Genomic DNA, 12,922 nt, shown 5'->3' with positions numbered 1-12,922 from the left:
TTCATAACATGAAAAGAAAAAAACAATATTAAGTTGTCCTCAAACTAGTTGCCACATCATTTGCTGAACATCTGAGATTATTCAGAGATCTTGCATGTGCAGCCCAGGCAGTAAAAAAACTGAAACATGGCTGCATCTGCAGCTTTTCAATGGCTGATTTTGTAGCATTCTAATTCAAGCGCGGAGCGTAGTTTTATGATACAGTAGGAAGTGGAAACAGGACGAAGCCAAGCCACCCTGTATTAATGGCTCTCCATGCGTGGGCAGGATCTGGTGCTGGAAAGAATTAAATCACTGTATCATGGTGAGTGACAGAGGGATTTGGGGCCTTTCTGAAGAAAGCCTGCGCCTCCGCTCTTATCAGCTCTAGTGTTCCTCGCCTATAGCCTCCACACACAATGAGGCATCTCGCCAAGCCTCACTGTTCACTACCATCTGGCTCACATTTAAACATGCACAAAAGCGGGGAATTTGTCAAATACATCTGTGCCTGTGTCAACTTTTGTCAACTTGTGGGAATATTTGCTCTGCGTCTTCCTCGTTCGGTTGTGTCCCAGTGCATCGCACAGGCATGTCCTTTGTGCACATCTCCGGATTTCAAGATGGAGAAAATGTTGACATGAACAGAGGTTAACCTCGGCTTGTGGCAGACAAAATGTAGGTTTTCAGTGTAGAAATGTAGACACTTATCAGAACCAGACAACAGGAGACACTCAGCCATCATGTGCTCTTTTCCTTACAACCTCTAAACCCCAAAATCATTAGGATTCATGAACAACACTGCTGGTTTAGATCAGGAAACACTTATTTTCAGCCCCACATAGACGGATAATTGATGTTTTTATTTTAAATTATTCATTTCCATGTTATGTTTACATAGCGCTGTGGCCTTTGTGGCAAGTAAAACTAAGATGCAGAATTTCTTTAATGCTAAAGTTGAATTAAGTAACACATTTTCATGCCACAAACATTTTAATAAGAAGCATAAATTATAATGAATTTGCCCTTAATAACTTAATAGAGGATAAACTATTATTATTAATTTTTTCACAAATTTTCAAGTTTCACATTGTTTTCATGCTCTTTTCAGTGCATAGAAAATCATAATCATTGTATTCAATTTTAGGATTACTCCTAAAGTAATGAACTGTTCTGGGAGAATATTGAATATATAATTATTATATATAACAGCTGCAAACAGCAAGCAGACTTGGTTGTTAAAAAATTGAAGACAGGCATTTTCTTAATATGAGCAATCTAATAACACAGAGTTATTACATTTTAAGAGTACGTTGTAGGAAAGAAGCATAAAAATGACACAGATTTTACAACCCAAAACTGTAATATCCTGCTGCTGACAGTAAAAATCTAGCTATCCATAAGAAAATTGTCATTATTTTAAGGTCTGAAATTGAACAAAAAAATGGATTTTCCTGCTGTGTTGCGGGAGATGCATTTCTCACATGTACTCGTGTTGGGTTTTTCATGTTGCACTTGATGTAGTATCCTTATCAGAGATTGATTTAGTGTAAATCAGACAAAGCTGAGCGCAATAAATTACATGTGACGCAGTGTCCAGTTCAATGACAAATGTGCATATTTAACTGCATTCTCCAAGAGCAAGAGCTGCAGACTTCTGTAAGTCTAATCGTACATGTGGCCTTTTCCTTTTGTAATAAATTGATAACAAAGAATCAAAAACACATGTCTCCTTTGATTATGCACTTGTGGTGTGTGAATCTCCCGGAATAGGGAAGAACGAAATATATTTATCAGCAGACTGTCACTGACTAAAGGGTGTAGTTGGTTCAAGCTCGTGCTGATGACACAGAAAAATGGCTCTTTCTGCAGAGAAAAGCGACGATGAGGAGTTGGATATCAAGCCGGAGAAAGGCATAGGAGGCCAGGGGAAGGGGGATGACGGGAAGGATCCCAGGAGGCCCAAAAGACCACGAACCATCCTGACCACTCAACAGAGACGGGCCTTCAAGGCCTCCTTTGAGGTGTCCTCAAAACCCTGCAGAAAGGTAAGACAAAGCTTAAATCATCTGTGAGCAACATTTTTTTATTCATTCCCTGGTCTGTATTTGAGGTATTGGAGGTTAAGATGCCGACCACGAGCCCTACAGTAGTTTCACAAATAAAATTCTCAAATTAAAAAAAGTCTCCCCCACCTTAGAGCTACGCTTTGAAGTGGCAAGCAGCATTCTGTTCTGTGTTAACTGAGGCCGGCTGGTGTAACGCAGACAGCCTGCACCAAATGTCATACTGAGATAGGAGAACTGCCTCCATAGCCTGGGCCCTAAAACAGGCGCTGCACCTGGTCCAAGGCTTTGAAGAGGCAATAACCAAGAGGTCCAAAAAGACCACTGTATTCATTGAACAGTTCAATGAAATCAAAGCAAATCAAAGAAGCAATGTGCCTATCGGGAATTGTGGAAGATATGTTAAGGAAGCAAAGTAGTTCAGTGTGCTGTGTAAGTGTTTTGTTTTCTCGTGGGATGCTGGAAATCTTTTGTCTTGATGCTTTCAGGTGAGGGAAACGCTGGCTGCAGAGACGGGACTCAGTGTTCGGGTGGTGCAGGTGTGGTTTCAGAACCAGAGAGCTAAGGTGAGAGCAGCTAACACAGGATAAATTAGATTTTGCGTCCGCATACAACAGCCTTGTTCCATCTTCGAGTCCAGCTAATAAATCACCACAACTATGTGTGTTAAACTTATCACTGCATTCCTTTCTCAAATGTTTAAAAAAAAAAAGCACAAGGAGTTGCAAATCTCGCTCACTCTTGCATTAAATGTCTACGCCCTCCTCTTTTCTGATTATTATCTTGTGAAAACCTTTGATACTTGACAATGAAGTGCACTCAGATACAGATTCTGTGCAGTTCATTTGAGGGTGAACAGCGAGGAGCATCCTTTTTAAATTAAAGAGCACATGTTAGTTTTGGGGGTTCCTCACAACTCTGACTCCTTCGTTTCAGATGAAGAAGTTGGCAAGAAGACAGCAGCAACAACAAGAACAACAGAATTCTCAGAGACTTGGCCAAGGTACGAGACTGTACTTACCCTGCACACACAATGGAAGATCTCTGTTTCAAAGCTCTGTCTCTGGGAAACTATTTACTATCTATATATTCACATTTTTCTCTTTCACCTTTTATATCTTTTAAAGCCCCATTTCACTTACTTAGTTTGCTTATTGTTATTTCATTTTGTTGTATGAGCTTCACTGTGCAGAGTTGGACACTAGAAGGGAGAAAGTTTATCCGTGCTTACTTTAAATCTGAGTTCAACGCTTGTACGTACGAGGAAAATAACATCACAACAACTGGAAGAAAATCATAGTGCAGCATGCAACTCACACAATGCAGAAGGAGTAGATGTTATTTCAATATTTCTTACCCAGGTACTGAATTGTTTTCAGACACAAGTGTCATAAAACATGTCAGAAGGGAGTCTTTAAGCTTGTATCCCAGCAATATATATTGTTTTAAATGTTGACATCAAGCTAGTTAGAGGCTGCACATGAGGGCTTCTTTTGTTAAAGTTAAAGTTAAATGTGTTGTGAGAAAAGAGTTCCCAAATTCAATAATTGCACTCAATAACAGATTACAAATATGTCAATGTGTAAACAACAACACTAAACATCAAATGCAAGTTAGAAAGTTTGTCTGGAAGCCAAAAGAAAAGAATGGCAGACGTCATTCTGTAAAGCCACTGCAAAGGAAATTTTTTTTTATGGGGGGATGGGTTCCAGGGATGAAGCCACAAGAGTTTTGTGTCTTTCTCACAAGTCAGTTAGCCAAGAGCAGTGTGTTTGTGAAGGGAATTGTGGGAGAAGCCACAGGAAAGACTACTGTTGGTTTCCATGGAAATACTAACAGAGGCAGCCAAGCAATCCAGGTATTTGGAGGGTATTGTGTCTGTCTTACAAGAACCACAACTCAGACATTTAATCTTATCAAGTTTTTGCTCCGGCAGGAGTGCAGCACAAAAAATTCAGATTTAAGTGAGTTTGAAGATCTAAAGTTGCCCGTTACGAATGGGAATCCCAGAGAAACATGTCCTTACTCTTAATGCTCTCATCATCATTGTTTCCCCCTGTTCAGCCACACCCTTCTGCCCTTTGTGCACAGTTGCATTTACATTTTGCAGACTCATCCCAAGTTGAATTTCATTTTTGTTTTTAATTTTTTACATTTCCTGTAATGTTTTTCCCCTTTTGCTCCCTTTGCCTTCCAGAAGTGATGTCCAATCGGATGGAGGGGATGATGAACTCCTTCACACCGCTAGCTCCGCCGCAGCAGCAGCTGGTCGCCATGGATCAGAACGGTTACAGTACAGACCCGTTCCAACAGGGACTCACCCCCCCACAGATGCCCGGGGACCACATGAACCCATATGGTGAGCATCCACCAACTCCCACCCCCCTCTCACCCTTCTACCAAAAAAACCCACACACACCCACTCCTGCTCTAAAAACACACACATGCCTGTCCCTTGATCAACCTCATAGCTCCCTAGTGTGGGACATGTGTTCAGGCCACAGCTCCCCTGATTTAAGCCGCTCACAGAGACGTACGAGCAGCTTCTCCTCCCACATGAGATAACACACACACGCATAAGCTATTGGGTTTTGAAGTTTATTTTCAAATCTGTTTAATATGGTTTTAGCTCTCCGCCTCCACCTCTGAGACATGCCCTGTTACTGATGATGTTTTCCAATGGTGGTAAAAACATGTGGTCAGTGTGGACAGCTTGAGATAAAGTGCAATCCAGACAATGATTGAGGGTTGTGTGAGCTAATGAATCAATATGGGAAAACAACAAGTCTCTGATTTCTGTGTGATGTAGGAAAGAATTAAAATGCAAAGGAGGGGGGAATGAGTCAATCAAGTGTTAGTCCACAGGATGTAACTGGAATAACACATTTCTGAGTGATGTCCTCAACAAGCCCCAGAGGGACCATTTCCTGAAGTTCATAACTTCCTTATAATTTGCCTCCATTTAGTTCATCTCGGTAGTAAGAACCCAAATCCCCAGTCTCATCACTTCTTTGGTTTGGGGAAAAGAACAATATTGGCAAGGCATTAAAAGATATGTCTCAAAACACTGTCCCCATTTTGTGCAACACTATCATTAAGATCCAGAGTGTAATAAAGTTAACTATTCCCTCCAGAGAAATAACATGTTGAGGTTTTATGAAAGGCGGAAGCAGTTGCTATTAACCAGATCTTTTAGGAGGATGCCCCTTGTTTACATGCTCCCTCATAGACCGCAATTGTCCCAGCGAGGGCAGCAAAAAGTGAGCTTTGATATCGAACAAAACAGCTCTCCCAATTGTGATGACACACAACAGCTATTTCTCAAAGTGACTATTAGTAATTATAATTTCCCAACGCTGCTATAAATCTAAAATACAAGATTGCATTGATTTTACAGTCAGAGTGGGGTGTTGTTGCGTATCTTTTGAATGACGCCTCTGCCACCGAATCCTGACGGCTATCTCCGTATCGTTCACAGGTAATGATTCTGCATTCCATGACATAGACAGCGACACGTCTTTAACCAGCCTCAGCGACTGCTTCATGGCATCGTCGGATGTCAACTCCATGCAGGCCCGCGTGGGGAACCCCATCGACCGCCTCTACTCCATGCAGAACTCTTACTTTGCATCATGAAAGAGAAGAGTGAAGCAAATCATCAAAGAATAAACTGCCCATCTCAACCTAAAGAGCATTGGCCAGGAGTTTCCACACCAACACGGACACTACAGAAGAAACCTTGCAGTAACTCTTGGTTATGTGCTGAAGCTTACTCAAAGATAGTAAAACCACTTGATGTAGGACAGTGACGATTCCTGGGGAAAAGACTTAAATATTCGTAGAGATTATTCAGTAGGATTGCTTATCTGTCACAGGAGATATTAGTCTTTTCTTTGGTCACGTTAAGAAAACAAGTAGATATTGAAGCCACTGATTACACTCTCTCAAACCAAATGACACAGTGAATTTATACAGTGCATGATCAATTGTAAACTACAACTTTTTGTAAGCCCCGCCCCTTGGTTAAGATGTGGTGTTTGAACTGTTTCTTCTTTACACTACATGGATTTCCATGTTCACCGTTAGCATTTTGATCACTTTCAATAGGTTTAGATATTGTGTTAATAGTAAATAGGTGCAGCATGTCTGCAAGAGTGACTGTACATTTGTGTATGTATGAGAGTTTGTGGTGAGAAAGGATTGTTTAGAGGAGAGAAAAAAAGGAGAATTTGTTGGACAAGTAGGATCAGTGAAGTGTAAATACTTTCCCCAGGCAAATTGGATGTGCATGTTACAAAATGGAAAGCATTCTATTTATTTAACTATAACAGGCTCTTGAAGGTGCATATTAAACATGAAAAGCTTTATTTAAAAAAAGGAGAGCATTTTTTTCGTTGAGCAATTAGTGAGTTCATGAGTATCTCAACTCATCTGTATGCCTTTTTAATATGAAGATTAACCCTTTTGTTTCGTTTTTTCTTCAGCCAAGCTGTAAATGAGCAATGTTGCTATTTATTTCGTACAGACCATAAACCTTTTGTTGTCATTGTCATATGTGCATTCTCAAAATGTTAAAGTTGCTAAATGACCAAAGTTGACTGGTTTGATGAATAAACAATGTCTTTCTCCTGATAACATTAAATAAATGCCATTCAGTGATCATTCTAATGGTAACATGTTAAAGTCCCAAATATCACATGTATTCTCAACTAATTACATCAGGATTTTTTAGCCAAGCTAGCAGTGTGGCTCTCAGGGTAACAGTATCGGCCTGTTGGTCAGTATGCTCTAAAGGACCAGTGTGTAGGATTAAGTGGCATTTAGCAGTTAGATTGCATCCAACTGAATAACCCTCTGCTCACCCCTCCCTTTCCAAGTGTGCCGGAGAACTACGGTGGCCTTCAGTTAACGAAAAACATGAAAGACTCTCTGGAGCCAGGGTTTATCTGTTTTGGGCCACTGCAGAAACTCCGTGTAGAGGTCCCACTCCCTGTGTAGATATGATGTGCTTATTCTAAGAAAATGCAACAATCATGAATACTATATTAATGAATCTCCCTACATCCTACACATTATTTCCTCAATTATTGGATGGATCACCACAAAATTTGATACAGACATTCATGGTACCCAGAGGATGAAGCTTAATGATCCCCTGACTTTTCATGTAGCACAAATATTTTATTATGACAAACGACGGGGAAACTCACGACTATCCCATCAAGTGTACCATGTGTTTAGTGGCACTGTAATTAGCAAATGTAAGCGTGCCAACATTAAACTCAGATGGTGAACTTTGTCAACATATTTACAAAGTATCAGCATGTTAGCATTGCCGTGCCAAAGTAATGCCTCACCGAGCCATTAGCACTCAGCACATTCTGTTATATGATTTCAGCGGTTGACCCGCTTCATTCAAAGCTTGTAAACATTCAAATACATAACTTGAGTACACCTTGGCAGAAGAATGTACATGTAGTGAGGGTGAGGTCGGAGAGAAGTGCAGGTGACATACAAATACAGCTGCACGACTAGAGTACAAACCCCACCTATAACCTCAGGGCTTGCAGGGCGGCTTCTTGGAAGTGCCATCTGGGTGCTTCTTCATCTCTCTGACAGCTCCTCAATGTGGACAGGCAAGCTTCCACCCACTGTCTGCGTAGTCACATGACCATACAGATAAACAGTGCATTTATTAGGTTACTATGACTCAATATATTGCTAACGTCATACTCATGACAGGGTTTAATAATCTTGGCTGCTATGCCTGAGCAGAAGTAACGCATGAAATTGTCAAATTGTGAGGGTTGAGAGCAGTGTGTTTTATATACACATAATATATATATATATGTACTATCAAGTCTTCAATCTGACAGCCAGGTGTTGGACGTGTTGGCAAGGTTACACTGCCATTTATCTTCACTTGTCACACCAGTAGCCGAGCATAGCCGGGAGCACTGCTCAGTGACATCATCTTATTGTGGAACCTGATTGGATGAGATCTTTTTTTGAGTTTGTTGATTTTTCCTCATTACCTGGCTGAGGTTGCTTTGTGAGATGTAAAGAAAAGCATGTGGAACAGGAAGCAGTCAGTCTGTCTGTCTGTCTGTCTGTCTGTGTTTGTGTGTGCATTCGTGCATATGTGTGTAACCATAAGCAGGACTTTTGAGAGCAATGATCGGGTTTACGTCAGGTTTCTAGTATATATGTGGATTAAAGCGTGAAAGACTGAGTAAACAGATGCGACAAAGGCTCCCATTTACAGTAAACATGGATGGGGCTGCTACGCACACATTGTGTTTGCACGGGATAGACAGTACAATTGGGTTGAACCTCTCCCTTTTCAGGGCAGACCAGGTGAGCTTACAGCGAGGTGTTAAGGCGTAGATGAGGACAGAAGGCTCTACTGCTGACATTGTAGTGAAAATGTGAGAGTAAACCCTCAACAACCATACATTTTCCCACATGATGTTTGTTCTTATTTCTGTTCAAACTTATACAGTCCTGTAATTAATGGAGTTATAGAAACATTTATTATTTTCACAATAATATAGGTAGATACAAGACGACAGTCACTCACTTCTGACATACAATGAAAATTTCCAGTATAAAAACACAACAAAACTTAATTCCATTGAGGCCATCATAAGAAAGGTGAAAAAGGTACGATGACAGATCATCAGGTCAAGAAACCCAAACAAACAGTCAAAACTGATTTTATGACTTTATTAACCATTTCATTACCAATAATGAATCAGACCTCTACTCTGCTCAGGCTCTGGATAGACAGTATTAGTTGGAGTAGTAAAAACAAAAATACATTTTATTTTATTCACCATTTATACCTCAGTTCAGGCCTTTGCCTAACAGTAAAATATGAGTGAAAATAACCTACGTCACTGCTTGTTCGCTGGCACTTGGGTGTGAATCGGCCAAAGACGACAATTAGAGGTTGAGGTAAGTGTGGCCTCAATATGAAAACAGTTATGCTGAAACTCGAGCTAAAGACACACACACACAAACTCACGGAGAGTTAAGAGTCGACCTTCAGTAAACTGTTCACACATTTACTCTTCTGCCGTTCTGGCACCTCATAGGAAATGAGCCTAGTGACAATATTTTCATTAGATAACCGAAATCCTGAAATTTTCCACCTGAGACACAATTGGACGTTTGTGATTCATTTTTTCTCTTAACTGTTAGCTTCTCCTGGCCTGCCCATACGGAACTGGATTTGTTATTCGGGGTAATTTAAAGCCAGATTCTCACCAGTCGCCCCATAAAAGCACAGCATGACCTAAAACAGTAGCAGAAGAGTAAACAACAAGGCTACATGTCCCACCATCGCTTCAACACACTAAATCAGTCAGGGAGTGACTCATTCAAACCATGCAACACTTTTTGAAATGCCTATTGTTTTAAATTTACTGTACTTATAATTGGCTTTCCAAACTATCATTTCTCAACATCACATTTATAACAGACAGATATTACAGTTTTTTTAAACAAACCAAGCCCAATTAATTGTTGCTTTGCAGAGCCAAAGACACTCAGACGCTTGTGGGTTCAGTACAGTCTAGATTTCTTCTCATGATTTCACAGAGTTCACAGAGTTCACAGGAGTTCACAGCGAGTCCCCAGTGGGAACAGGGGGGCTTTTTGGGTGTTTTCGTTGGGCATTTTCCATGGCTAGTGGTTAATTGTTAAGGGAGATTTTTAACCAACGTCTGACACATATTCTTTGAGCCTTGAGGGCTTGTGCATAATCAAATGACAGACTATGCTGCGGTTTCGACCATAGAGAGGGGTCACAGCCAAACATCCAAGCATGTCCTCGCAGCAGATTCTTGCTTTATTGTGTAAGTCAGCAGCACCAAACACTGCCGCGGTGTGAGGCATTGTTTGCATGCTACAGGTCCAACATAGATGTACTAACAGTACTTTACTGTTACATTATCGATCCCACAGTAGGAAACTATTTAACTGAAATACCACAAGTGATTCAATACAGACATTTGGACACTCATAGAGGAGAGTGCAATGGCAATACACAAAAACATGTAAATAATAGCATTACAAGAACACAATTCAAAGGTTCAGGTGCAGACCATAACATTTATTCCTCATGTCCAAGAACAAACGAACATTTGAACCTCGAGACATTTCTGGGACTTGTAAACTGTTTTTTTCACCTCCTACTTCTGTTCCTGTGCTGAGAAAAAGATGGTGTGGGATTCACCTCTCAGCGCCCAGGGGTGCAGATAGAGCCCTGGATAGGGCTCAGTAATCCCCACCACTATTGGAGCCCATCTGTTTTGGTTTTCATTTTTCTGCATTATTAGTGCTTATTGGTACATGGACTAGGAATGTATCCAGGGTGTTTGAAGTCAAGGAGGAAGGTGATGCCAGGGGCATTAGTTGAAGGAATGATGACCTTAAGGTCTAACGCAAGCCAGCACTCCTAACCTCCAGGAGCCTCTCCCTTGAAGTTGGAATCCAAGTCCTGCACTCTTGTCTGCCTAAGACGGCGTGGAGTTTGCAATTTGCCAATTCATCTGGCAATTGAGTAATTTTGTAGTCATGAAAGTTTCTGGTATGATGATGTACTAAAAAACTCTGACAATACTAGTCTCATAACAAATCAGTGATGAAAAAAAGTGTCATTTGGGGTCTTTCCTAGAAAACTAGTTTAAAATATTCTACGTAAACTATAACCACTTTTATGTTTCTAGTTCACTATCTGCTACAACTGATCCGTGTCCTTATACAAAGTTTATAACAGCAAGAGGAATACATAGAAGATGCTCTGTTCGGCTGTACTTCGGCACAGTGGTACTTTGAGACGCTAACATCAGCATGCGAACATGTGCACAATGGCCATGTTATGATGCTGATGTTTAGCATGTATTCACCATGTTCACTATCTTAGTTAATCGTGTTAGCGTGCTAACATTTGATAATTAGCGCTAAACACAAAGCGCAGCTGGGGCTTATGGGAATGCCATTAGCTTTGCAGGTCCTCAGAACTTTTAATAGCAAAGTGATATTTGGTACTACAAGGCCCTCAAAGAAATTAAACTTCCTGCAAACATTCTAATTGTCCACGAACCGATTTTTGCTTTTAATTGTCACTGCATCAGCTCAAGGCTGTGCAGTGGTGTGATGCTGCAGAGCAGAATCATCATGCTCTTTTTTAGCTCTAGAAGAGGAGAGTGTATGCTCCCAAACACATATGATTCAATAAGCACTGAATGACAACATAGATCCATCAAACTCTACTCGTATGAAGAGTGATTGGTAATTAGTACTGATATGTTTTGCACTTCTTGACATGCGTAGCCAACAGATACCTTGTTGAGCTATCTTATAATTATTCCTCGTTCTGGCAAATGGAAGGCATTGAATAAGCTAACTTTTGTTCTTTGGATTGTGTAGCATGGGCGTGGATGTCAAACCGGAGCACAGAATTAAATCTGTCACTGAGGCAGATAAAGGCAGCAATCATATTAACCGCAAGAGTTGGAGGAGAGTGCGCAACGCAGTTCAGATTACTGAGCAATTTAATCGTGTCAATAAAGATCCCTTTTTACGTGTGTTATTCCTCTTCCCCAAAACATTTTTGCGTATAAAAGAGAAATTTTATCAGTGTAATCCGAAAGCTTGTTAAAGTTTGAATTCACAGTAACTTGTTTTATTTCTGTCTGGAAGAACTTGTAGAGGAGAGGAGGCAGTCTCTTCTGGCTCATACACATGGCTTAAAAACATTACCTCTGGATGTGGGACACGGTGCAGGACAAGGTGAGCCCTGAGCTGTACGTTTAACCCCTGGATGTTTCGACAGAACTCACCTGTGAGGCTCAATAAATCACTCGCAGTGTACGCTCGGAGTAGAGCGCGGACAGTAAATCTGAAAGTCAACAGCCAGTGAGGGCTTAACCAAACTGTTAGGAATTCTGTATTTGGCACATTTCCTGTCATGTATGCCCTATTTACTATATACCCCAATGACTCCAATTAGAGGATTTCTGGAGGCCATCAATGACTTATAAGACGTACATTTGCTCTGAAAATACAGCTTGACCTCTGTCCTTCAGCTTGAAAGCTACGCCTTTTGTTTGTTTGTATAAATTAGATCCAATTTAGTGATTCCCAGAGATCCTTATAAAACTGTAAATCAGTGTCTGGTGAGTGCTACACACTATTGCACAGAGATCATCTAATGACCACTGGGCCACATTTGACCTCCTGCATGACCCGCTCTAACTTGATAATCACTGTTTTCAGAAGACAGAGGTCGGTGCTACGCTGCCCTGGTGTGACCTTTTTCATAGTAGCAGGAACCAACATGATTATCAGTTCATCACGACAATTATAATCCATAATGTTACATATGAATATCATTTGTCAGTCATGTCTTTCTGTCCAAACCCCCCCCCCAGAGACGGAGCTCCTCTAATAGAGCTTTGATTTGGAGTGCATTGATTAGCCTCAGGATCTCCTCCAGTTAACAGCAGACAATCATCCTTTGTCCACCGACCCGGCCTTTTGGTGTGTTTTTGACAGTTTTATTATAAGTACTAAAACCGCCCAAATAAACCTGCTGACAAACAGCCTCCTCTTGCTAGCTTTTCAAAAGGTTAGTAAATTTCACCATATGGATTTTTTGGTGTCTCTCCCAAATGTCACAGCTTAATTATTAACTGTGGGGCCATTTTGGAAAGAGATTTGCACCTTTACAATATTGTTGTTCCTGGTGAGGTTAAGTGTTGAGAGTGCAAAGAAGGCCATTGTCCTTCCTCTGTGTTTAATGAAGATGGATTTAGAGATGAAATGTAGGGTGTAATAAAGACAGCGTGACCTTTAAGGCCTTGCCACAA

At 40.8% G+C, this 12,922-nt stretch overlaps 1 protein-coding gene across 3 annotated transcripts in view; it reads left to right on the top strand.

Annotated features, from left to right (window-relative positions):
- Positions 1 to 6,668, top strand: part of lmx1bb (LIM homeobox transcription factor 1, beta b) — a 54,927-nt gene extending 48,259 nt beyond the window's left edge. For all 3 annotated transcript variants that reach the window (XM_068704226.1, XM_068704225.1, XM_068704224.1), the window contains 5 exons: positions 1,852 to 2,027; positions 2,534 to 2,611; positions 2,982 to 3,048; positions 4,243 to 4,404; positions 5,524 to 6,668. In XM_068704226.1, the coding sequence (XP_068560327.1) occupies positions 1,852 to 2,027; positions 2,534 to 2,611; positions 2,982 to 3,048; positions 4,243 to 4,404; positions 5,524 to 5,681 (641 nt within the window). In that variant the 3' untranslated portion in view covers positions 5,682 to 6,668. The remainder of the gene's footprint in view (positions 1 to 1,851; positions 2,028 to 2,533; positions 2,612 to 2,981; positions 3,049 to 4,242; positions 4,405 to 5,523) is intronic.
- Positions 6,669 to 12,922: the final 6,254 nt, after the last annotated feature.

Source organism: Cebidichthys violaceus, unplaced genomic scaffold, assembly GCF_023349555.1.
Source record: "Cebidichthys violaceus isolate CVI_PGR_0920_01 unplaced genomic scaffold, fCebVio1.0.p SCAF_9, whole genome shotgun sequence".
NCBI lineage: Eukaryota > Metazoa > Chordata > Actinopteri > Perciformes > Stichaeidae > Cebidichthys > Cebidichthys violaceus.
Note: the sequence above shows the minus strand (reverse complement) of the source record. Positions and strands in the feature narration are given on the sequence as shown.